The sequence below is a fragment of the Chiloscyllium plagiosum genome, chromosome 16, assembly GCF_004010195.1.
Source record: "Chiloscyllium plagiosum isolate BGI_BamShark_2017 chromosome 16, ASM401019v2, whole genome shotgun sequence".
Classification (NCBI taxonomy): domain Eukaryota; kingdom Metazoa; phylum Chordata; class Chondrichthyes; order Orectolobiformes; family Hemiscylliidae; genus Chiloscyllium; species Chiloscyllium plagiosum.
In genome coordinates, this window is record NC_057725.1 from 57,795,313 (window position 1) to 57,822,448 (window position 27,136).

The window sequence follows — 27,136 nt, forward strand, 5'->3', positions numbered from 1 at the left end:
AACCAGCCAATGCTCGCAAAATTCACAAAACAGTATTCAATATTAGTTGTGTTTCCACAATTAGACAACATTTTTTGGTTAATCCTGAATGTGCAAGCTGACGACCAATTTAGGATTTTGGAGTGGTGCACTGGCACCTAATGAAAGCTACATGCATCAATCCACAGGGTGCAGCTCTATGCAAATGGGTGGTAACAAAGAGCAGTTCAGCATTGGAAAAGGCCCTTCGAGCCTGCACTGACATGACATCTATCTAAACTAAAACCCTTTTGTCTCTATGTGGTCCATATCCCTCCATTCCCTGCCAAGTTATGATGCCTCTTAAACATTGCTATTGTATCTGTTTCTACCACCTCTTCAAGTAGCCCATTCCAGACACTTATAACTCTCTGTGTAAAAAAACTTGCCTCTCACATCTCCTTTAAACTCATCCCTTTTCACCTTAAACCTATATCCCCTACCCTGGGAAAAAGAGTCTGACTATCCATTCTATTCATGTCTCTCATAATTTTGAAAATTTCTATCAGGTCTATGACCTTCAAGAGAGAGAAAAAAAATCAAATTTTTCTAATCTCTCCTCATAGTTAATACCTTCCAAACCAGGCAACATCCTTTTCTGTACCCTCTCCAAAGCCTCCTGTGTGTCCAGAACTGTATGCAATTTTCCAAATGTGGCCCAACTAACACTCTAGACAGCTGCAACACAATATTTATATCCTATGCCAAAACAAGTGGTGCTAGAAAAGCACAGCAGGCCAGGCAGCATCTGAGGAGCAGGAAAATTGATGTTTCAGGCATAAACCCCAACCAATGAAGGCAAGCATGCCATACACCTTCGTGACCATCTCATTCACTTGTGTTGCCACTTTCAGGGAATTGTGGGCCTGTATGCATATATCCCTGTGTTAATGCTTGCTACTTACTGTATGCTTCCTTCTGGCGTGAGTCCTTCCAAAGTGCCTCACCTCACACTTGTCCCAATTAAATTCCATCTGCCATTTCTCAGTCTGCGTTTCCAGTCTATCTATATCCTACTGTAGCCTCTGGCAATCTTTCTCATGATATACAGCTTTCTTAATCATTGTGTCATCTGCAAATGTACTAATCAGGCACTTACATTCTCCTGTAAATTTTTTATATATATATTACAAACAACAGGGGTTCCAGCGGAACACCACTGCTCACAAAACTTCAGTCAGAAAAACATCTTTCTACTGCTAGGATCTTCTGTGACCAAGGCAGGCATCCTTGCAAGAGGATTCGCAGTAGGGTTAAAATCAACGAGGTAAAAACCCAGCTCTGTATCCATCTTACCAGCTCACTGCAGATCTCATGTGACTTCTCCTTTTGTATCTGCCTGCCATGAGGGAGCTTGACAAAGATCTTGCTAAAGTCCATAAAGACAAAATCTACTGCATTGTCCTCATCAATCATCTTTATCATTTCCTCAAAAAACTCAAAGTTTGTGAATCACGATCTCTCCCACACAAATCCATGTGACCCATCGCTAATAAGTCCATATTTTTCCAAATGTAAGTAAAAGAAAGTGCACATATCGCACCTGTTTCAACTCAACAAAATTGGTGACAGCATTATGCTGTACCACTTCTTTGGGCAATTACTTTTAACAAATTGGAGTCAACCTGCCTAGTTTAAAATTTGAACAAAGTTTGGTACTTAATTGTCAATGATCATTAACTGGTGCATTCTCTATGACAAAGCTTCCACCAATCAGACTCTACTTGCCAACCAATCATCAATATCCTCTTACATCGTAAACTGATCATAGAATCCCGACAGTGTGGAAACAGGCCCTCCGGCTCTATAAGTCCACACTGATCCTCCGAAGAGTAACTCTATCCAGTTCCATTTCCCTATCCTATTACTCTACATTTACCCCTGAGTAATGCATCTAACCTACACATCCCAGAACACTATGGGCAATTTATTATGGCCAATCCGACTAACCTGCACATCTTTGGATTGTGGGAGGAAACCGGAGCACCCGGAGGAAAACGCAGACACGGGGAGAATGTGCAAAGTCCACACAGACAGTCACCTGAGGCTGGAATCGAACCCGTGTCCCTGGTGCTGTGAGGCAGCAGCGCTAACTATTGACCCACCATGCCACCCTACATTATATAGTATTTCCCTCAAACTGGCATTCTTGTGAATTGTCCTGATTACTGCAAGATGAAAATTTTTGATAAAATCGACCCCTTTCAGTAATTAAGCAGAGGTTGGTTTGCATCTTTACATACAACTCCATTGTTGCATCAGGCAAGTGTGAGCTAGGTTTAATTTCTGCCTGTTCCAATGCAGCTAATTTGGCTTGGTAACCAGTGATAGCATTTGGTTAGGCTATTGTGAGAAGTTCAAAGGTGAGCTAGAGGTAAATCAAGAAAACTTTAGCCATTATTGGCAGATCTCACATTAACTTTCTGATGTTGACATTCATGTGTGAGCCATGGCTCCAGTTGGTAGCAATAACCTCTGAGTCACAAAGTCACAGGCTCAAGCGACCTGGGGTGGGGTGGGGGAATACGGGAGCGGGGAGATTGTTTATAGGAGCACTGCACTGCTCCTGCTGCCATATTTTGGAGGCCCCATTTTCCTGTTCGGGTGGATGCCAAAGATTCCACGCCACTATTGCAAAGAAAAGCACGGGAGTTCTTCCTGGTGTCCTGGCCAATCTTTCGTTTACATTCAATCACTATTTTTAGGGAAAAAATATGGATTATCTTGTCACTATGACATTGCTGTTATGGGAGGTTTCTTTGTGAAAATTGGCTGCTGCTTTCCCATATTTTGAAATACCTACACTTCAAACATAGTTCATTGGCTATAAAGTGCAAGATACTCAAGATCATGAAAGTAGCAAGGCAGACCGACAACAATGATCTCATGTTCACCTTCATATGTAACTTTTATCCTTGCTTTAATTTTTAGTTTCATCGCTTGTTATTGAAGTGACTTTCAGTGGTAGTAATTAATTCATGTTTTAATTTGTGTAATGAATGAAGCTTTTATTTTAAAGCATAAAGCTGTGCTGCTGCCTGTTTTTAAGAGTGAAATACTCAAAACTAAAAGCAGGCTACAAAGGAGCTTGTACAAGGAATCCTCTCTGGAAATGCCTGGTGTGATTGTGTCACTTTGTTCATTAGAGATTTGCTGCATTGAAATCATACTCCCTTCTTTAGACCGTTGACCGCATATAGCAAGCAAGTTGAACTGGAATCAATCTGTCTACTATACTGTATTGAGATTTCAAGCACAATTAATCTTTCCTCAAACTATTTCACTGAAGACGTACACATCTCCATTTCACACTCCAGCACCCAAATGAAAGCAGCTTATAAAACAAACTTAAATGTTTTTTGAAGAATTTTCAGATATGAAGGATTCTTTATAGATGCCATTTTTATTTATTAATTTTTCTCTCCTTACTCGCCTGGTACCCTCTGCTCCACTTGCACTCCCTCATCTCCTTCAAAGTGTTTGACATTCACTGCCTTCCCAAAACACTGTCCATAGGACCAGACAATGGAGTAGAAGTAGGCCATTCAGCCCATCAAGTCTGCCATTTAATGATATCATGGCTGATCTGTTGATCCTCAACTCCACTTTCCTGCTTTTTCCCCATACCCTCCATTCCCTTACTGATTAAAAATGTGTCTGTCTCAGTCTTGAACATACTTAAAGCCTCAACCTCAACAGTCCTCTTCAATAAAGAATTCCAGAAATTCAGTACCTTCACAGAGAAGAAATTCCTCTTCATCTCTGCCTTAAATGTGCGACTCCTTACTGCTGGCATGAAATTGCAATTCGCACAATGCTTGGCCTCTGTATTGTTCAGGGTCTTCCAACCCATTCCCGCCATTTGGCAGCTGAAAACTTCAACCCCAGATGTCTACCTTAAGCTGGTCTGGTCAAACTGGCTAGTTATTCTGAAGCTATCCCTGGTTAGGGACTCTGTCAATGGTCAACAGTAATGTGTTATTCGAGATTGACAACTTCCTTTAAGTTTGGTTTTACAGATTGTGTCCTTTTCGATAAACTGAAGGGAATAATTAGGTCGATGTCTGTTGTAACTCAATAGTTTGCGCGTCCTATCATTCATTCAGTTACTGCTTAATAAATCAACCCAATAGTTAACAATCTAATTGATCCTTTGATGGAGTGTTTACTTATCTGTCAGTCCCAGTTAGCATCTGCATATTCATTGTTCCAAAAGGCACAGGTTTGCTGGTTGATCTCTCAGTTCATTACAATTACAAAGAATTGGTGCAAACATGGATCTGCTCTGGTTCATTAAAAAAAGTCTGAAACCAAGAAACAAATCTAGCCCAAAAGTCCAAACATGGAATATGAGAAAAAAGCATGGGACATATAAATTTGACAATGTGGTTACAAGTAGGACAATCAAAGCCAAAAACCTGCAATTTCCTTTTTGAAAATAAATAAGAAGAATTGCAGAAATTGCTCCCAAAATCACAACACCACATACTATATACAAAAACAAAATGACTGATTCCATCATGATCAACATTCTGAGTGGTTATTTGTGAGCTCTTCCCATTCCGACATGATAGAGCCCTCAGAACCATTCTGAAAGAAGGAAAAAAATAATCCTCTGCGGGATTTTATGTCAGGGTTAACTTTGACTCCAATCTCGTCAGAAGTAGTCTGAACCAATTGCATTTTTCACAACTGGATGTCTGTACCCAATTGCAGCAATGGCCTATATTTATATAGTACTATAAACCTTTTTAAAAATCCCAGAGTAACTCATGGTATTGTAATAAGGCATCAATTCTATGCTTAGTCGATGAAGGAATGGCCAAAAGCCTCATCTGAGACATGGACTTTTAGGAGCATCTTTGGGTGGCACTGTGGCTCAGTGGTTAAGCACTGCTGCCTCACAGCGCCAGGGACACGGGTTCAATTTCAGCCTCGGGCGACTGTCTGTTTGCAATTTGCACATTCTCTCTATGTCTGTGTGGGTTTCCTCCAAGTGCTCCGGTTTCCAAAATATGCAGGATAGGTGGATTGACCATGTATCGAGGGATGTGTAGGCTAGGTGGGTTAGCCATGCAGTGTTACGTGGTAGGGTGGGGGTTCGGGATGCTTTAAGAGGGTTGGTATGCACTCGATGGGCCGAATGGCCTGCATCCATACTTAGGGATTCTATGAGTGTCTCTGAAGATAACAATATTTATGAGGAAATTCCAGAACATAGGTCCCAGAAGGCTGAAGACAAACCCATCAACTACAAAGGGAAGGCCAGCATCAGAGGGAAATGGAGTTTTTCCAGAGTGGTGATTTGAAACAACTGGGAGGCAATCAGAAAAAGAGAGAAAAGTATACCTGACAATGAAGTTATACTATCTCACTTCTGAGCTTCCCCAAGTGCCCTGGCCTAAATTCAGGATCAGCAGAGGGCCAGGAGCGCATCTCTCATCTTCCCTATCGTCCAGAACATGTGATGCTCAAGACAAATTTTAGATGGGCAGAGAGAAGTCGTTACAAAGACCTCAAAATCCAGTCTGTCACTCATGTCATACAACATGCTTTATTGTTTTGGCCATTTCTTGATTTCTGTGTATCGGCAAGAGAGTGTCAAAGGCTGTTCCTCAGATTCGCCATCACTCGCTTTTGCATTTGAAAGCAGCATTCTTGCGGTATGACAGGTTACTCGAAATACACGAAGCAAACCTTTCCCGCTTGTCATTCACAAGACATACAGGTAAATCAATTACCTAAACAACTCATTAAATGATCCTGATTTTAAATTCACATCATGTTATATTGTGCAAGTATTTATTCATCAGAATAATATAAATGCATTTCCTCCTGACAGCTCACACCACAGTGGCAGATCGATAAATGAAACAGGCATGGAGGTACTGGGTAGATAATGATTTAACATTTACAAATCAATACAGTGAGTGCTGTAAGAAGAACCTGCAAATGGGCATTGATACCTTGAGATATCATTAAACATTGTGGACGACGAGAGTATTTGGTCTGTTTTGTTACTGCTTGACCAAATCAAATTGTCCATCAGTCACAAGTTGACAAAATACTTTCATTTATCATTGCTTAACTGAGCAAGATTTATCCAAGTAAATAGCTATCAGACTGCCTGAATGTGCCTTTTAAGTGTTGACATTGTCATCAGCATTCTTGTGTCCTCACAGTTGTTATTAGTTTCCAGCCATCACTAACTTCAATAGAAACTAGAGAGATGTCAGTGCTCTGTATGTGTGACTAAAACAGTACATATATAAAATTGCCATCTTTGCACTAATGACCTTTGCTATAACCATTATTCACAGCACTGTTTCCATCCAGCTGAATGAAATTTATGGATCGCAGATCCCTGCTTTTCATGAAGGAACACTCTGAATGATCATCCTTGCCTCCGTTCAAGACCAAAGCCACAAGATTTCAAGATAATAAACAGCAGTAACAGAAGCTAAATGGATGTGTTGTTGTTTCTGTATCATCATGCTCTTCCCTTAGGGAATAGTGTGAAGCAATAGAAGGGTTTGCAGGTTGATTAACAGTCTGATAGACTGTGACGTGCTCATTCTTCTAACAGGATTTGTGTGGTAGATAAGAAGTCATTCTTATCAACTGACAAACTATTGTGCCAGCCAAACAGCGAAAAGATTCACAGCCTGATTAACAGACCATCACCTTCCATGGCCATGACCATCTTTATGCCTGCTGATAGGTTAATCAGTCCCATGTGGCAGCAACAGAGCATAAATCTCAGGAACTAATTCAAATTTTCCACATAGTCCTGGTCTAGCCCTGCTTACAGTTCCGTGCATAATCCTGTTCATTATGTTATGAGACCGAGTGAAAATGCAGCAAAAAGGCAACTAAACTGAAAGTTGGGATTAGAAACCTAGACATGGACAAGCTGCAGAAGTGAATATATTTAGTCCAAAGAAGAGAAACTTAGAGGATCACCTAATGGAAGTAGTCCTAAATGCTGATGATAAATGAAAGTATTTTGTCAACTTGTGACTGATGAACAATTTGATTTGGTCAAGCAGTAACAAAACAGACCAAATATTCTAGTCGTCCACAATGTTTAACGATATCTCAAGGTATCAATGCCCATTTGCAGGTTCTTCTTACAGCACTCATCTCTAAAGGGTGTCAATAAGATAAACACTGATAGGTTAATTATTATTATAGATGCTAAAGTAACACACTATAGGTTTCATATATAATTGAATGAATTTAATGACTTTGGAAATAAAATGATGAAGTATGGAATGGGCTAGCAGAAGAAGGCAGCCATTGTGTTAAATGATACAAAGTTGGATAAGTTCCTGGAGAAAAATTATTAGAGGGTTTGAGAGGCATCAAGAAATATGATGTTTTCTAGACACTGCGACTGGCCTGATAAACTGTCACAAATTTTTCTGCCCTGCACATTCTTGAGAGAGAAATCTGAATATTTCTCAGGTATAATCTGAGAGATGGCTGCAATCACAGAATCAGGAGCAGCAGTTTGGAGAAACTGGAAGCAGGAGGACATTGTGGCGATATCAGAATCAGTGTATTCAGAGAAACCAGGCAACAACATGGCATAAAGGAAGCAGGAACAGGAGGAGGCATGGACATGAGAAATAACAGAGTCTGTGGAAGGTTGTTTCATTATGAAAGATAAAGGTGTCCAAGGAGAACACTGAAAATAAAATAAACTTTTCAAGTTGTTTCAGATTACATGGTGAACAATTCCCAGCTCTATCCAAATGCCAGTTAGATCATAGAATCCCTCCATTGTAGAAGTAGACCATTCAGTTCATTGAATCGACACCAATCCTCTGAAAAGCAATCCTACCCAGACCCATTTCCCATGCTAATCCTTCTAGCCTGCGCATCCCTAGGCACTATAGGCAATTTAGCATGGCCAATCCACCTAAGCTGCACACCTTTCGACTGTGGGGGGGGGGGGGGGGGGGGGGAACCGGAGCACCCAAAGGAAACCCACGCAGACATGGGAAGAATGTGCAAACACCACCTGAGGGTAGAATCAAACCTGGCTCCATTATGCTGTGAGGCAGCAGTGCTGACCACTGAGCCATTGGGCCACCCAGGTCTCTTATCTGTAACCTGAAAACATTATAGATCCTGTCTGGAATTTTTGTGAAGTACGTATTCACTTTCTTCTTACTTTCCATCCCATATTCATCATCACTGGATACTTGTACAATTTCAGTAATATGATTCCCATGTACCTGATAAATGGCAAGTAACATTCACATTACACAGTGTCACAGAATCGTCATCACCAATAATAGAGAAAGCTTACTCACCTCCCTTGAAAACTCAGTGAGATTACCTGAGGATGGCACAGTGGCTCAGTGGTTAGCACTGTTGCCTCACTGCGCCAGGTATCCATGTTCGATTCCAACCTCAGGCGACTGTCTGCGTGGAGTTTGCACATCTTCCCTGTGTCTGCATGGGTTTCCTCCCACAATCCAAAGATGTGCAGGTTAGGTGAATTGGCCATGCTAAATTGTCCATAGTGTTCAGGGATGTGCAGGTTAGGTGCCTTAGTCGGGGACAAATGTAGAGTAATAGGGTAGGCGAATGGGTCTGGGTGGGTTACTTTTCAGGGGGTCAGTGTGGATTTGTTGGGCCAAATGGACTGTTTTCACACTGTACGGATTCTATGATGCTCCTAATATGGCTGATTCAACACCCCAGGGTTTACCTTTGACCAAAAATTCAAAGACCTAAGAGCCATAGGCATTAAAGCAGATCAGAGGCTTGATATTCTGTGGTCAGTGGCTTCCAGTTTGACTCCCCAAAGCCTCTCCAGCATCTACAAGGGACAAGTCAGTAGTGTGATGGTGTGCTCTACACTTGTACGGATAGTGCATTTACCAACAATACTCAAAAAAAAGGGGACGGTTGTGGTTCTATGTTAATGCAAACTTACCAGTCTCACACTAGGACTGGTAAACTATTTGCAGGTTATATTTATTGGAAGAAATATTACAGAATTATTCAGCAGACAGATTCACTATAAAGATTCAGCAAATACTATTACAGGAAATGAGGAGGAATTGCTTGCCCTGGGGTTAGGGAATGTGTGGAATTCTTCACCACAGAGAACTGTTGAGTTAGTGTCTTTAAGGTGAAGACAGATTTTTAATCAATAAGGGGATCAAGGGTTATAGGAACAAAGCAGGAAATTGGAGTTAAGGATTATCAGAGCAGCTTTGATCTCACTGAATGCAAGGGCAGACTTGATGGGCCAACTGGCTGACTTGTGTTCCGACATCTTAGGCTCTTTAGGTATCATAGAGGCATAGAGATGTACAGCATGCAAATAGACCCTTCGGTCCAACCTATCCATGACATCGCAACCCAAACTAGTCCCACCTGCCAGCACCCGGCCCATATCCCTCCAAACCCTTCCTATTCATATACCCATCCAAATGCCTCTTAAATGTTGCATCATGAATCCTGTTTGCAGGAGGCACCCCTTGCCTCCCAGCAGCCATCTCTATATGGCCCAAAAGCTGTGCACTTTGATGGAGTGGAAGGCTTCAGTGTTGACAAATGCAGCAGGTTCGTGATGGGGCAGTCTCTAAGTAATATGGGTTCAGTTGAAAGCACTCTTGCCTATGAGGAAAGCCTAAGTGGAGAATCCCACTGCTCGATGCTCCTCCCATGAGAGAAGGATATAAAAGAGCTGTGTTCTGGATAAAATGGCATTAGTCACATCCCAGAGTCAGTTATCTGTCAGGGATTGGGAGAGGCCATGCAAGTACCCAGTCTTTGTTCAATTCCATTTTTAGAAGTTATTTTTGAATAATTTAAAGACTGTGTTTTTTTATTTTTGTGCTGTGAAATGGAAGAAGAAAGAACTGTTTCAAAACAGGGTTGTAAAGGATTGCTGCATGCTCTGAAAAGCAAGTAACCTGATCCTTGTGGCAAGCATCATGTGAACGAGGAATAATTAGAGTCATATAGATGTACAGCACAGAAACAGACCATTCAGTCCAACTCGTCCATGCTAACCACATATCCTAATCTAATCTAGTCCCATTTGACAGCACTTGGACCATATCCCTCTCAACCCTTCCTATTCATATAACCACCCAGATACCCTTTAAATGCTATAATTGTACCAGCCTCCACCACTTCCTCTGGCAGCCCATTCCATACACGCACCACCCTCTGCGTGAGAAAGTTGCCCCTTAGGTCCCTTTTATATCTTTCCCCTCTCACTTTGACCCCATGCCCTCTAGTTCTGGATTCCCCCATCCCAGGGAAAAGACTTTGTTCTTTCCATACCCCTCATGATTTTATAAACCTCGAATTGTGAGGAATTTCTCCTCTCACAAGGTCTTAAATGTTTGGAATTCTCTTCCACAGCGGATAATTGAAATGTTTCCAGATGAATTGGAGAGTTCTGTGCTTTGATGCAACTGGGTGGCAACAAGAAGTTCATTCTTCTATGGACTGCTGCCAGTTATCAATGACAAGAGTCTTTTGCCTGTCAATAACACATGATTAGTTCTCAAGTAACTGAAGAGCTTGGGTTAGGAACGTGATGGAGAAAAGTGTTTTGATCTCCATCACAGGAGCTGTCTCTTCATTTACTGCAGTCATAAACCATTTAAACCCAAAGAGAACTAGCTCATCTTTCCTTCATCACATGCTGTAAGCTAGAACTTTTAATTGATAAGTCAGTGACCTTATAGAACTGCCCAAACCACCCATGTCTCCTGCAAAGCACTGGAAGTATCCAAAGAAAGATGACTGAGCAGCAACATACTAATCAGCCTAAGGATCACGTCAGCAACCTCTGAATAGGGACCAGTGAATTATCTTCCAAGTTTATCTTCATCAATAACCTATTATTATGTGTGTGTGTATTTATAAGGGAATTAGAGTTTTAATTTGAATGTCATATGCCAATGGTTTATAATTGATTACCTGTAATAAATAGTAATTCTTGTAAGTATGGAAACCTGGTCTGTGCCTTCTATCAACCTGGATCTGGAAATCAGACTTGCCTTGTGTTCCCTGTGCCCTCCCATAGATATTAGCTCCTTATGTTTGGTGTTGACCCCCTTCCCAGCTATTGTCCTCTTTGTGTCCCAGCATACTGGCTCCAATCCCCTTACTTGAGTTTACCAATTATGCCAGCTCAGAATAGACTGTCTCCTAATAACCCCTCCCCATTCCACTCCCCACTGACATTTACAGATCAAAATCCCAGGATTGACTGTGGCCCACTCTTGGACTGATTTGTGAGCACAGCCATGGCTGAGAACAGCCCAGCCCTGACCGATATGTGTGCAACTCCTTGACTTATTGGTAATCCCTGGACTGATAATAAATTGAAGTGCACAACTGACTGAGTTCCAAGCACCAAAATGGAGGGGCACAAATCCCCAAACCATGACTGAGCATGGCACCCCACTTTGACTGCCCGCAGTCCCCCTTGACTCTTCGAAGGACTACTTTCCTCAGCCTTTCATGCATGGTCATTTGGTTGAAGTAATGCAGTGTGTTTGGTACAGAACATATCTGCCCCCATGACTGTTTGTTGTTGGCATGCTAGCCAAGCTGCCTGGCTTTCTGTCTGTGCTAAAGGGCAAGGCCAAGGCAGGACTGTTGTCAGCCGATAGGTTGTACAGAAAACGGTAAGGAGTTAAAAGGCAAGGAGAGGGCAAATTAAGCACAAAGTGAATCAGTACAAAGAAAGCAAGCTAAGGGCTCTGATTCCGATGCATGAGATGGGCGTGTGCCCCTACACTGGCACCAGCATTGAAATGTAGGATGTCTAAGTGCAATGGTGAAGGGTTAAACTGTACTTAAAGCGACTTCAAGATATGCCACAATGACGTGGTGAGGCTGGTGTTTTGCCAATGCCAATAACTGTGGGTGCTGTCTTTTGGTGGTGGTGTTGACTACTCATGGAGTGTGCCCTGAGATGTTCGGGAATAATGACCAACATCAAGAAATGGAGAAGGTACCAGTCAGCTGCAGCACTCTGACTTTCAGGTTCTTCACTGGCACCTGGGAGAACAACCACCTCCATTTAATGAGGCAGGATTAGCCGGAAGGGATGTGCAAACAAAGAAATAGGCTCCTTGCCACTTCCTCATGAGAGTCTCATGCACCACTGAAACCTTAAGGGGCAAGTCAGACTTCTCAGCCTGGAGAATCTCAATTTCTCATTCTCACCATATTTTCCCAAATTTCTCATGATTCAAATGGTGGGAAAATTTCTGCCAAGGAATTCTCAATCGCCGAGACTGAAGTCTGCCATCAACTTGAAATGTTATTCTTTCAGCTTCCCTATGAGTTGAAATGGTTTTAAATTGTTATCCATAATAATATATGGACCATGTCCTCAGAAACCACCTCCTCCTCCTCATTCACACCCCCCACACTCCCTTCCCCCCTCTGCCCATCGCACTCCACTTTGCCCCGCCCCCCATAACCCCTTGCTCCCCCAACCCACCCCTACATTTGCATGTTGGTCTTCTCCTGATATTGTGGTTGATGCTTTATGTGCCATTGAATCCCTATTTGCCCCAGGCACTCACACGTGAGGATCCTTTGAGCCCATGTTTGCACAGCGTTGGTGATACTTGTGCACCCATGCTTTAATTCAAGGCAGGATGTTGGATCCTTTTGGATGCAGTCAATCACACTAAGTGCAGTCTTGTGTCTACGGCTCTGTTACAGTGGTGTGACTTCTCCAGCACTATCTTGGCTGTGGCTACACACACGCTGTTTCTTTTTAATAGCAGGCAAAAAAACATGGGCCGTTATGAGTCCAAAGGAATGTGTTAGGTTGATAAACATGCTCCTCGGATGCTGCCTCACCTGCTGTGCTTTTCCAGCACCACACTCTTGACTCTAATCCACAGTCCTCACTTTCACTTGATAAGCATCCTGTGCAGTGGTTTTTCATACCTTGAGAGTTTGAGACATCCAAGGTGTAACAAGTCGCAAGACTGTATGCTCATTTTAAGACATGATTCGGAGATGCCAGTGTTGGACTGGGCTGTATAAACCTAAAAGTCACACAACACCAGGTTATAGTCTAACAGGTTTAATTGGAAGCACTAGCTTTCGGAGCGCCGCTCCTTCATCAGGTAGTTGTGATGAAGGTGCCGAACAGACCGGCTAAGAGATGGGCTGGTCCAACATTGATACATGTAACAATTAGCTGTTAAATGGATACCTAAATTTTATTTGCTGTTTTGACAACAATTCAAATTTAACCAATTAATTTAAATTATACTCAGGATACTTAAAACCTGGTTTGAATTTACTGTATTGACAACATTGGACCAGTGAGAGGGTACGATGTTGCGGGTATAACACCAGGGCATATTGAAAATTTGGTCAGAGCAACTGCCACTAAACAGTAGAACAACTGCCTTCGAGCCAGAGAGCTAACTGCCCATCGAACATCTTGCTCTCAAAGAAATAAGAAGGCACTCTCTATTAAAAGGTATCTTTTCCTGTAAAAATATTCACAGTAAATAGAAAGAAGATGACCCAAGGGGATTAGCAGATGGAAGATTGAAGACAGCGGAGAAGGCAGAGACTGTGTGTACTTGAGATAATGTAATGTTTAACAGTTGTGTTATTGAAGCAGCATTTTTGTAGAGTTGGGGTCAAATAGTAATTAGTTAAGAAAAGGGCAGCTTGGATTTGTTAATAGTTTTGATAAGTTTTCACTATTAAAATTAGAAAAATAAATTGTTATTTTTCTTAAAACAGTGGAAATTCAGAGTTATCTTTCACTCACTCACACTTTTAGCAGATTATGATTTGGAGATGCCGGTGTTGGACTGGGGTGTACAAAGTTAAAAATCACACAACACCAGGTTATAGTCCAACAGGTTTAATTGGAAGCACACTAGCTTTCAGAGTTTCAGAATGATGCTCTGAAAGCTAGTGCGCTTCCAATTAAACCTGTTGGGCTATAACCTGGTGTTGTGTGATTTTTAACTTTTAGCAGATTAGGAGGTGAGGCAAGCTTTTATTGGTATTTGGTTTTAATTAACAGATGGGTTCGACGTCTGTGTTGTAACAAAGATCTTTGTGTTTGGAGGTGAGGCCATCACAATAGAATGGAATTGTTGATGGGAGCCATTTCACCTTTATCTAATACCCATTGAGTTTCCTTGCTTCTTGTATCCTACTGAAACCTGGAGGAGATAATTGGTTTGTAAACTCCATTGCTTGGAGACTTTGATTCATCCTTAAACAATGAGTTGTATGAATTTCACAAGTGGCTGTGAGGCTCCTTCATTCAGGCATTGGCTGCAGATTCTATTGTTTACAGCTCAGATGCTGGAAGTCACAGAGTCCAAAGCAGAAACTCTACTCCAGTTCCCCAATACAGATAAATATCTCAAATCTGGAATAGTCTGACACTTCTATAATATTCCATGCATCAATTTTAATTGCGCAGAACTAAAAATAAACTTACCTGGATAATTCAGGTCGTGTTCACCCCTACTACTAATGGGTTTCATTGCTTTGCACACAGATCTCTCCTGCACTCCAAGCGACCCATGACCTGAACTAAATGTAGCTCAAACTGTCAGATCCAAATTTGGGATGGCCTCAGTCCAGTGGTTGCTGATTTTGAGACACTGCCTGCATGTCTTTCTGTATAAAATTCCCTAATATGGCTAGGATGTTACTCCATTTTGTAAAAAAAGGGTATATTCACTAGTGTCCACAAAGGGGCTGTGCCTGCGGTGTGAAACTGTTGCACAGAGTTGTTACACCTCTCAGAAACATTCATCACACTAAAACATCATATTACTCTAAAATCACTGTAGAGAAAAACTGGCCACAACTACTTGTTTGAAGTCAGATCTTTTCCCATCGATGATGTGCAGTCCAAAGACAAATGTTGACAGAAAGAAAGTGTCCTTTTGGAGACTGAAAATGATTATTTGAAAGGTGAAGGCCTTTTTCTCAGTGATATAATTGATCTTTGCAATTGGAATTTAGATTACATGAACATAATGAGCAAGGTTTCAGTCACAAATTCCAGCCTGCACTATGGTCCACTTCTGGAGTTTCTTACTTTCTCTATTACAGGAACTGGATGTTAGGACTGGCAATCACAATTTCAATCTAAATTGATGTAAATCAGGATAAAATCTTAGTTGAACGTTTATTTTCTAAATATTTGTGCTTAAAAATAGCAACTTAATTTCTCTGAAGCCAACGCTGGAAAGCATCAGCCCAGTTTCAAAATTTCTTGGATGAATATAGAGGTGGAGAAAATAAATACGAATACAGTAGCGCCTCGACTTACGAACTTAATCCGTTCCAGGACCCGGTTCGCGAACCGAAAAGTTCGCGAACTGAATCAATTTTCCCATTGTTCGGATATTCAAAGCGCGCGTAGAAAAGCAGAACAATTACAATGAAACCACGGGCTTTTTGCATTCATACCTTTGTTCGTACCTTGAATTTCATTCATACGTTGAAGCAAACTTTTACGTACAATCCTGTTCGTAAACCGATTTGTTCGTGAGCGGGGTCGTTCATATGTCGAGGTGCTACTGTATTTAGGTTGCCAACTCATAGCCTAGACTGGGGTTCATCAAAGTGGGGGTCTGGACTCTACGTCTGCTCATGTTGAAAGTTTGGGCTCATTTTGAAATTTCTGCATCAGCAATGGAGATCTGACAATACTTACTCTCTAACAGACCTCCATATCCATCCCAACTACGTTCACCTTGCCATCCCCATTCTCTCAGTTCAGAGGAGTCATGGCAATTTTCAAGCCTCGAAATGGAGTCCAGTGGATTTAAATATTTGATAGCAATGGCTGACACTGACACTTTAATATAGGGTTGATGTTCTGTGCTTAATTAGAAATGCCATTACTCAAACTTTGGGTGTGACATTTATTTTTGGAGGCATTACAACATGGACAACAGCAAACTGGAAATATTTTACTTTTCACAATGGAAAGTAATATTGACTGCAAGGTAATACATGCTCAATTTTACCCTTTGGCATTCCCAAAAGACAAATACCACCTCCATGAAATGGAAGCCCTATATCCCTCCTCCAGTGACACAAATTTTGGAAAAGTGTGTAAATTATGTGACGGTTAATGCTAAACTTCAGGAGGACATTGCCTGGTGGAATGGGCAGAGGCACTATGGAAGAATGAGAAGTTTAAACTGACTAGATAAGGAGAAACTGTTCCTTTTGCCACGAACCACAGGATACCACCAGTTTCCTCCCACAGTCCAACATGTGTAGGTTAGGTGGGTTGGTCATGCTAAATTGGCTGGTAGTGTTCAAGGATGTGCAGGCTAGATGGATTAGCCACGGTAAAAACTACATGCGAGGTTACGGCAATGGTGTGGATCTGGATGGCTTGCTCTTTGGAGGGTCGGTGGAGACCTGATGGGCTGAATGGCCTCTTTCTGCACTGGAGGGATTCCATGATTCTATATTATTTTGAGGTGACTGGCAAAAGAACCAAAAATGACATCATAATGCTATTTTTTAATGTAGAGAATGCTTAGGATTTGGAATGCATGTCTGAGGCGGTGGAGGAGAAATATTCATAATAATATATAGCGCAATGGGAAAGGGTGGGGAGTGGGTTGAGTTGAATCACTCTTGGAAAGAGCCAATGTGGATTTACGGAACTGATTGGTTTATGTCTATGCTGGGACTATTTTGTGATTCTAGTTGGATCTTTAAGGATCTTTGAGGCTGTCTGTAGACAAAGAGTGTCCTCCTAGGCTAATAATTCTTCTAAAACCTCTTTTTAACACCACCAAAAACAGGCAGATAGCTCCATCATGCTGCTATTTGTTGGACCTTGCTGTCTCAAAATGGCAGCTTCATTCATCAGCAAAACAAGAATTCATTGCAGTTGGAAGCACAGCGTAGAATCATACAGCACAGAAATAGGCTCTTCAGCCCAACCCATCCATGCTGACCAGGTTTCCTGAACTGCACTAGTCCCATATCCCTCTAAACTTTACCTATCCATGTACCTGAAATCAATGCAACTGAGGTTATAGACTCATAGAATCCCCAGAGAGTGGAAAGAGGCCATTCAGCCCATCGAGTTTTCACTGACCCCCTGGAGGGCATCCCACACAGACGCAACCCCCTACCCTATCCTCGCAGCCTTGCGTCTACCATGGTTAATCTACTTAATCTGTGCATCATTGAACTGTGGGAGCACCCAGAGGAAACCCACACAAACACAGGGAGAATGTGCAAACTCCACACAGACAGTACCCGAGGATGGAATCAAAACCAGGTCCCTGGAACCGTGAGGCAGTAGTGCTAACCACTGAGCCACTGTACCACCCAAAGCAAGACAATCAATCCATCATACTGATATACCTTCCACAACTGTAAATAGATGTGTGCATGAAAGAAGTTATACCAGGAAAAATAAATTATGAATCTATGTTCCTCTAAAACTTCATAAAAGGATTAGGCTTTAAACAATGAAATGTGTTCTAAAATACTTTTAGTTCAATTCAGTAAAGGACGGGATTAATGTTCGCGTGAGCCAGGACAGAGAAACAGAAAATGGACAAAAAACTTACAAACTGCAGTCCTTGATATCGGGCGATGGGAAAATCCTTCACAATGTAAGTTGGTGAGTATGCACAAGGCGGAAGGACGTGTTGCACTCTCAATGGATCAATCGGTGGAGCTAGAGAGGGAAAGAAAGCCCCACCTAGATTAGAAAGCACCGTAAAAAATAAATAAAGACCAGCAACTTCACAGCAGTGACAATAAATACTGTCTGATGTAGCTAATTGCATTTCTGATCAACAAATAAAAGAATGACGGAGCATGTGTTCTCAATCCATACATCACATGAAACTGCATACTTACTTTGGCCTAGTCACATAGGCTGAAATGAATTATAATGTAGTTGAAGATGTCAGATATATTTAACTGTGGAAACTGCAGTTAATTGCGCAGAGCAGGGAACTGGCACATTGATCAGTTCAATCATTTGGAATAATCAATCCAAGTCAGTCAAAGTAAACAAGATGACCAATAATGGGTATCTTTAACAGACCACACAAAGGTAAAGGTCAGACAGCATCTAAATGCAGCCTGAATGGAGAGCAGGCACAGGGCTGACATGACTCATCTGAGTCAATAATCTCAGTAAACTGTCAGATAAAGTACACAACTAACAGACAAAAACTGAAGAGCCACACTAAGCTGTGTTGTTGCTGATAAATTTGTGGTTTGTGTACAAAATTAAGAAGAAAGACTGCAAAGTGTTGCACTGACTGGTGCTACATGCTAAGCAATTGTACAACAGAAGCACATTGACCCGTTGTCTTGTATACAGCATTTCCTACTAAACTGAGTGCACATTGCCAAATTCACACCTTTGGCTTGTGGACAGTTCCCAATTATGCTTCGCTGTCTTGGATAAGTAGTCCCCTCTGAGGTTTAGTGAGTCAATAGTAGGTTTGTTTTCCTTCAATCATTGGTGTGGCAGCGGTTAAAATAAATGAGTGAAAATAGACCATATTGTTGAAACCTTTCATCTTGCACTCATCAGAACATTTCACAAAAATACAAATTCAAGGGAAAAAACATTTATATTCCATGAGAGGAGAGTAAAGGTTGATTAGCAAAGTGGACTCTGATTGGCTGAAGTGTTGCCATGTGGATAGGCACCCATTAATGCTAATTGACAGTTAAAAGCTGGGCTTACTAAATTTAATTTATGTTAACAAAGCCTGGCAAAAAAAAAGTTAAGACAAAATGTACCTTCTTACAGCAATATTCAAGTTCTGTATGACCAAATGACTCAGTCAGGTAGAGTTGCCTTAGAACATGGAACATTACAGTGCAATAAAGGCTCTTCGGCCCCTAATACATGAAACCAATCTGAAGACCATCTAACCTACACTTATCCATTCTCATCCATATGCCTATCCAATGACCATTTAAATGCCTTTAAAGTTAACAAGTCTACTACTGTTGCAGGCAGTGCATTCCATGTCCCTACTACTCTCTGAGTAAAGAAACTACCTCTGACATCTGTGCTATATCTTTCACCCCTCAATTTAAAGCCACTTCCCCTCATGCTAGCCATCACCGTCCGAGGAAAAAGGCTCTCACTGTCCACCCTATCTAACCCTCTGATTATCTTATATGTCTCAATTAGGTCACCTCTCAACCTCCTCTAACAAAAACAGCCTCAGGTCCCTCAGCCTTTCCTCATAAGACCTTCCCTCCACACCAGGCAACATCCTAGTAAATCTCTGAACCCTTTACAAAGCTTCCACATCCTTCCTATAATGCGGTGACCAGAACTGTACGCAATAAGTTCAGACAGTCAGTTTAATTAGATCAATTAAGTTTGTAAAGGAAGTCAGGTCTCCCACCGTCCTGTTCACGGCATAAATGAAGACAAAATTAATGCTAGTCCTACCAATGCAGGAGGGTTCTTGTGGGGCAGCAGTAACATCCCCATCTCTGAGCCAGGGGTCCTGAGTTCAAGTCCACCTGTTCTGGAGATAGGTGTCATAACATCTCTGAACAGGTTGATGAGAAAGTATCAGAACATTGAAAAGCCTATCTGGTGCCTCCAGAGGGTACTGCTGAACAGGTGTCACGTTAGCTGCATCCAGACAATCAAAGTTCACTTCATTAACACGTTTGTAGAAGAGTTGCAAATGTTACACCCCTCTGTGTTAAAGAGGAGAGATGGATAAATCCTGTGATTACAACTTAACAGGACCACTGGAAAAAACAACTACAAATAGATTCTTATTGTTATGTCAAATGCCCCAACAGCAGGGCAGGTAGTGCCTGGACCTCCACTTGGAAGGGGGATGGCTGGCTACATGCAGTCAAAAGTTGTCCAGAGGTAGGTGGGGGCGGGAGCGCAAGAGATTGACGTCCCCGCTGTTGCCTCACAGCATTTAAGCCGGGGCACCATGTTTAAAAGGCAGCTGGACAGACAGACAGACAGACACTCCTGCTAATTCAGCAGCATCAGTCTGGCAGTGCGACCGGATGTATTGAAAGTTGTACTGCTGCACCACACAGCTGAGTTGATCCCTGGAAACTGTGGCCGCAACTGTCTGCTTTTTGTGAGGCATGATTCAGAGTAAAGAAGAAGTAGTCATCCCATGGTTTATGTCTCCCTGAAGGTTAAACTTGATGTCGTGGTGCCCAGCAATAGCAGCAAAAGGTGCTTCTTCATGACTGACGTGTCCAGGAGAGATATTTAAAAATTCATTCAGGGTGTGTGGCCTGGGCCAGCATTTATTGCCAATCCTGAATTGCCCTTGCAAGGGTGATGGTGAGCTGATTTCTTGAACAGCTGGAATCCATTTCATGCAGTTCCTCCATAAGTGCTGTCAAGGAGGCTGCTTTGACCCAGTGATACTGTGATGTATTTCCAAGTCAGTGTGGTGAGTGGCTTGGGAGGAAACTTGCAATTCGTGGTGTTCCCATTTATCTGCTGTCCTTGTCCTTCAAGAGAGAAGTGGTCATGGGTTTGGAAGGTGCTGTCTGATGAGCCTTGGTGAATTTCTGCAGTACATCTTGTAGATGGTGCACACTGCTGCTACTGAGCATCAGTGGTGGAGGGAGTGAATGTTGTGGATATGGTGCCAATCAAGTGGGCTGCTTTGTCCTGGATGGTGTCAAGTTCCTTGAGTGTTGTTGGAGTTGCACCCATTCAAACAAGTGGGGAATATTCCCATCACACTCCTGACTTATGACTTGTAGATGACAGCTGGCTTTGGGGAGTCATGAGAAAAGTTATTTACTGCCTACCTCTCACCTGCTTTTGTCGTGATAGTACGTATAAAACTAATCCCATTCAGTTTCTGGTCAATGGTAACCCCCAGGATGTTGATAGTGAGGAACTCAACTATGGTAATGCCATTGAATATCAAGGAGTGATTGCTAGATTCTCTTTCGTTGGAGGTGTTCATAGCCTGGCATTTGTGTGGCATGAAAATTACTTGCTACTTGTCAGCCCAAGTCTGGATATTGCTCAGGTCTTGCTGCATTTGGTCATACACTGCTTCAGTGTCTGAAGAGTTGCAAATGGTGCTGAACATTGTACAATCATTGATGAACATCCTCACTTCTGACCTTATGATGGAGTGAAGGATCATTGATGTAGCAGCTGCAGGTAGTTCAGCCTCGGGCACTCCCCTGAGGAACTCCTGCAGAGATGGCTGAAGTTTATCATAAGATAGAACCCTTACAGTGTGGTAGCAGCAACTTGGCCCAACAAGTCCACACCAACCCAATTCCCCTACCCTATTTCTCTACATTTCCCCTTACTAATACCCCTAACCTACACATCCCTGAACACTATGCGCAATTTAGCATGGTCAATTCATCTCATCTGTGCGGGAGGTAACCTACGCAGATATGAGAAAAATATGCAAACTCCACACAAATTGTCACCCGAGGCTGGAATCGAAGCCAGGTCCCTGGTGCTCCACCTCTTTGCACCTCTGACCTCCACTTAATCCCTTGCGCTCTCCACTACGGGACCTCTCGGTCAAGAGACTCATCTGCCGCAGGTCTGAACTCTACCTCTCAGCTTGATGACTCAACACTTAGAATCATAGAATTATACAGTAAAGAGGCCCTTCAGCCCATCAAGTGTGTCCTGCCAAAACTACAATAAACTGACACAAGTCCCACTTTCCAGCCATGGTGTTGAACGTTATGACATTTCAAGTGCAAATCCATGCACTTTTTTTTAAAGGTTGTGAGGTTTCCTACCTGAACTATCTTTCCAGGCAGTGCATGCCAGCCTTCCAGAACAAAAGGATTTCTTTCTCAAATCCCCGTGAAACCACCTGCCTTTCACGTTAAAATTGCACCCCCTTATTATTCAACTGAGGGGAACAGCTGCTGTCTATCCACCCGGCCTATGCCCCTCCTAATCTTAGGCACCTCTAGCAGGTCCACCCTAAACATTTTCTGCTCCAAAGAAAACAACTCGAGTTTATCCAGCCTCTCTTCGTAGCTGAAATGCTCCATCCCAGGCAACATCTCTGTGAATCTCTTCCGCATCCTCTCCAAGTGCAATCATATTCTTGAAGGACACATTCTCTACACACAGATAGTCAACCTGGTGGGAATAGTTTCACGATTAGGCTTCGGGTGACTATTTGGTGAACACGTCACAGCACTAACAGAGGGTGTGACAGCCATGGTCCCTGACAGTCTGAGTTTCACACCGATGACATGCCTCTGAACGGGCCACAAGAAAAGCGACAGAAATGCAAAGAGGTGCAGTGGAACATCTGTCACAAGCTCTGTGCGGTCTTAAACAAATAGTGGAGGAGTTTATCTAAACTATGGGGCAGCACGGTGGCTCAGAGGTTAGCACCTGGGTCTCAGGTTCGATTCCGGCCTCAGGCGACTGACTGTGTGGAGTTTGCACATTCTCCCTGTGTCTGTGCGGGTTTCCTCTGGGTGCTCCAGTTTCCTCCCAGTCCAAAGATGCGCAGTTCTGGTGAATTGGCCATGCTATATTGCCCATAGTGTTAGGTGTATTAGTCAGAGGGAAATGGGTTTGGGTGGGTTACTCTTCGGAGGGTTGGTGTGGACTTGTTGGGCCGAAGGGCCTGTTTCCACGCTGTAGAGAATCTAATCTATGGGGTCTTCCATGATCAGGTTGGCAACCGTTGCGGAGACTCAGGTCCAGCAGAACTTATAGTGGCTGCTGGATGTCACTTAGATCGGTATCTTGTCACTTTAGCCTTGGATATTGTACTCCATTGGTGAAAGAGGTACATTCTACTCCTCAAGTAGGAGAGGCGAGATCATGCAGCAACAGGGAGGGAAAGCAGTCCAATACGTGAAGCCAACAGGAGTACAAATACATCTGCTCAGGACACCCTTAAGCAGGCCCCTTACCAGCAAAGGACGTACCTGGAAATGGGGCGTAAGAGATCCACCTCAGTTTCTGGTTTTGAGGTGGATAGGAGAGGCACCAAAGATATAGGAATAAAACAAAAACTCCTTCCAATGGCACTAATGTGGCACAGGTGCCCAATCATTCCGTGATATTGTAGATTTGCCTTTAAATATCAAATTTTGGGCACTTTATTATTCTGTGCTGAATGATCGTATTATTGGGACTTTTGAAACCACATGATGGCTCTTAAGGGCTTAGTACCTCTTTTAAATAATTAATGCCTGGCATGTGGGTTATCGAGATCCTACCTACTGTGGAGCCTCAGATGTTGTGACAAATTTGAGCTGCTTGGAATATGATGGTCTCCAAGTTTGTTGACCATTATAAGCTGGCAGAATTGGAACAGATAAAACAAGCATCTCTTCTCTCAGTGAGTCAAGAGTCTTTGGAACATTCTTTATCAAAAGTTGGTGGAAGTAGAGTCCTTGAGTATTTTAAATGGAGATGCAGATTAGTTCTTCATAAGCAAGTGGGTGACAGATTGTTTAGGTTAGACAGGATGGGTAAAGAATGACAGATTTCCTCCTACTGATAACACCATGGACGTAACTCTTTGAGGCGTACTGGTATACTGGCCATGAGGCATAACACAATTCAAAGAATCATTTAAAGCACAGATGGAGAAGGTGGTGGTGCTTTGGTAATGTTACCAGACTGGCAATCTAGACGCCCAGGCCAATGCATTCAAATCCCACCACGTCAGATGGTGAAATTTGAGTTCAATAAAATCTTCAATTAAAAGCAACAGCAATCACTTAACCACTGTCATTTAACAAAACATCGGCTCACTAATTTCTTTCTTCTAAAGGAGGAAATCTGTCATTCTTACCTGGTCTGGCCTACATTTGATTGTCCTCTAGGCAGTTAGGAATGGCCAATAAATACTGGCCTCGTCAACCTTCCCTACACTCCATAAATGAAGAAAGAGAAATGGAGGATCTTTGGCCTAGCAAAACCAAGTTGTCTTCATTTTACCTCACTGTAAAGAGCAAAATATATTCTACACTCGAGAAAAAAAATCTTCTTCACTGCAATTTGAAATATGAGATGGTTATTTTATATTATTGAGCACCTGCTTAGAGAAACCTGCTAATTATTTTTGATCAAAATTTTAGACAGTGAATGGTTGAAAGCAGACGTTTAATGACAATGAGTCAAAGTTGCAATTATATTTAAATTATATGGTTCACTGACAGCTTTTAGTTTAGATATGTTTTTATTTTGATTCCTATTAAGTTATCCTCTGATGGTTCTATTGCATTTGAGTGTTAAATTAGCAGTGTAGGAGTTATTCAAGAATGTTATACTGATAAATGTAAGACATCGTAGAGGTGATTTAATGAGTAATGTGGGAAATATTACTATACGCTACAATTGAAAAGCTTTGATGAAATATTAAATGTGGCTGAATCTTAACACCAACAGTACTGAAATGGTTCATGTCATTTGTCTGGATATGGCAGATAAGGGGAAATGAATGCCCTGCTTTATGGACAAGGACCTTCAGGTCCTGCTGGATAGGGGGATGGAGAGTGACTGGCAGAGGAGACCACAAGTCACTTCCAAGTCATTGCGGTCAGAGCTACCTGGAGGAACGCCCAGCAGTGTAGGAAGAAGGTCAATGACCTTCTCCAACTCACCAGGAGAGGTCCTACCATCTCTCTGCTATCTCAAACTCACTTTCTTTCTCTCTCTCTCTCTCTCTGTTGCTGTGTACACCTTCCACCAAGCCTAATGCTCTACCACTCCCACCTTCACATGCAACATCTTCCCTTACTCCCTCTCACCCACTGAACTGTCCCAAACTGTTAACTCTGCATGGTCTCTGTGCTGCCCACTCCCTATTCACCCGGGACTCCTCACAACCTTCTGCCCACCTGCACCAGCATTCATAACTGTGCTTCTCACTCAATCCCTCCCTTTCTCTCATTCCGGGAGAAAACAGCCCACAGTGAGATGGAAAGAGCCAAGGAGGGTGATGGAGTGCCTGACCTTTGCCCGACACCTCACCCTAATTAGGAGGATATCCTGACCTTGTGATGGATTAAGTGGGAAGCAAGTTAGCCAAGGGAATATAAAATGGGAAGATGCAACATTGTTAATTTTGGAGGGGAGAACAGAATTTTATTTAAATGGAGAAACACTGCAGAAAGATGCAAGTCAAAGGGACTTGGGGGAACTTGTGTACTAGTGCACAGGGCCAGCAGCTACTCAGGAAGGCTAATGGAATGTTGACCCTTATTTCAAGCGGATTGGAGTATAAGAGTAGGAAAGTCTTACAACAACTGTACAAGATGCCGTTTAGACCACATCTGGAGTACTATGAACAGTTTTGGTCCCTTTATTTAAGGCGAGATTTCATTTCATAAGAGGCTGTCCAGAGAACGTTGACTAGAGTGGTCCCTGGTATTGATAGATTGTCTTATGAGCAAAGGCTAAACAGCTTGGGATTCTACTCACTGGAGTTTAGCAGAATGAGAGGTGATCTCACTGAAACATATAGGATTCTTAAGGGTCTTGACAGGGTCAATGCTGAGAGGATGCTTCCCCTCATGGGAGAGTCTAGGACCAGATGGCAGACTCTTAGCATAAAGGGGTACCAATTTAAGACTGAAATGAGGAGGAATTTATTTTCTCAGAGGGTTGAGTGCCTTTGGAACTCCTTGCCATTGAGAGCTGTGGCAAGGCTGAGTCCTTGTGTACATTTAAAGCTGAGGTTGATTCTTGCTCAGTAGGGAAATGAAGTCTTATGGGGAAAGGGCAGGAAAGAGGACATGAGCAGTGTTGGATCAACCAGGATCCTACAGAACGGTGGAGCAGGCTCAAAGGGCAGAACGGCCTACTTGCTTTCCTACTCACTATGGTCTTGACTGACCTGAAGAGCTGAATGACCATGCACCGACCAATAGGCTGATATTGCATTGATTGATTTACTGTGACTGGACCCCCTGTCTGAAGTGTATCTCTCGATCTGGCTGAGAACTACTCCCCTTAAACATTGAAACATGGCTATTTGCTTGAAGCACCACAGATGCCACCGGCAGAGTGCCATACAACAATAGACCTACCTCTCTGACTGATGACTGCTGAAAACCATGACATGCCTCCTAGCTTTGTGTATGCGCTAAAAGGCAAGTCCAAGTTGGCAGAACTTGCCCCTGCTAGCTCTGGATAAGCGCTGAAAGGGAAGGAAAAGCAAAGCAAGGCAGGGGTGCTGTGAGCATCCTGATGTATGGTAAGGAAGCAAGGAAGTGGCTGTGAGATGCAGTTTGTTCTAGTCTGTGAGCTGGGCATCCGTCCCTGTGCACAAAATGCCCTTGCATTTCAGTAATAGTTGTCCTTGCACTCCAAAGTGCAGAACTGCCCTGTAAGTGGACCAGCCATGGGTCATGAAAATGTGGAAAGGCTTGCACATATCAGATGCCAGGGTCCGTGGATGGAGTGTGCCTGTGGCCATTGCTCATGACATATACCCTGAGACATCGGTGCCCAGTGTCCAAGATGGTGGTCTGGAGAATTAGTGGTTAAATAGAGTCTTTCATGTTGAGAGTACCCGGCATCTAGTTTCTCTCCAATGGATGGCAACATGTGAACGTGCGTGTCGATGAGATGTGATTAGATAGTAATGAGGGTGATGATGAGCATTAATCCCTGTTAATAAGGCACTTGCTGCTCTCTAGCAAGAATCTTACCTCGACTTCTGGAATTTAGTTGGAAATGTCACTTGTTGCTCCCAATGTTGAGAAATGCCCTCGCTTGACATCTCACTCAAGTTGGCGAAAATGGGTACTGCAGATGCTGGAGATTAGACAATAGACAATAGGTGCAGGAGTAGGCCATTCAGCCCTTCGAGCCAGCACCACCATTCATTATGATCATGGCTGATCATCCACAATCCTGCCTTATCCCCATAATCCTTGATTCCACTATCTCTAAGAGCTCTACCCATCCCTTTCTTGAATATATCCAGAGACTTGGCCTCCAGTGCCTTCTAGGCCAGAGCATTCCATACACCCACCACTCTCTGGGTGAAGAAGTTTCTCCTCAACTCTGTTCTAAGTGGCCTACTCCTTATTTTTAAACTGTGTCCTCTGGTTCTGGCCTCACCCATCAGCAGAAACA

The 27,136-nt window shown here is 42.7% G+C and overlaps 1 protein-coding gene across 5 annotated transcripts in view; it reads right to left on the bottom strand.

Annotated features, from left to right (window-relative positions):
* The window catches only part of LOC122557945 (N-acetyl-beta-glucosaminyl-glycoprotein 4-beta-N-acetylgalactosaminyltransferase 1-like), a 667,804-nt gene that overhangs the window by 72,965 nt on the left and 567,703 nt on the right, over positions 1–27,136 (bottom strand). For all 5 annotated transcript variants that reach the window (XM_043706193.1, XM_043706198.1, XM_043706197.1 and 2 more), the window contains exon 11: positions 17,625–17,734. In XM_043706193.1, coding sequence (XP_043562128.1) covers positions 17,625–17,734 — 110 coding nt within the window. The remainder of the gene's footprint in view (positions 1–17,624; positions 17,735–27,136) is intronic.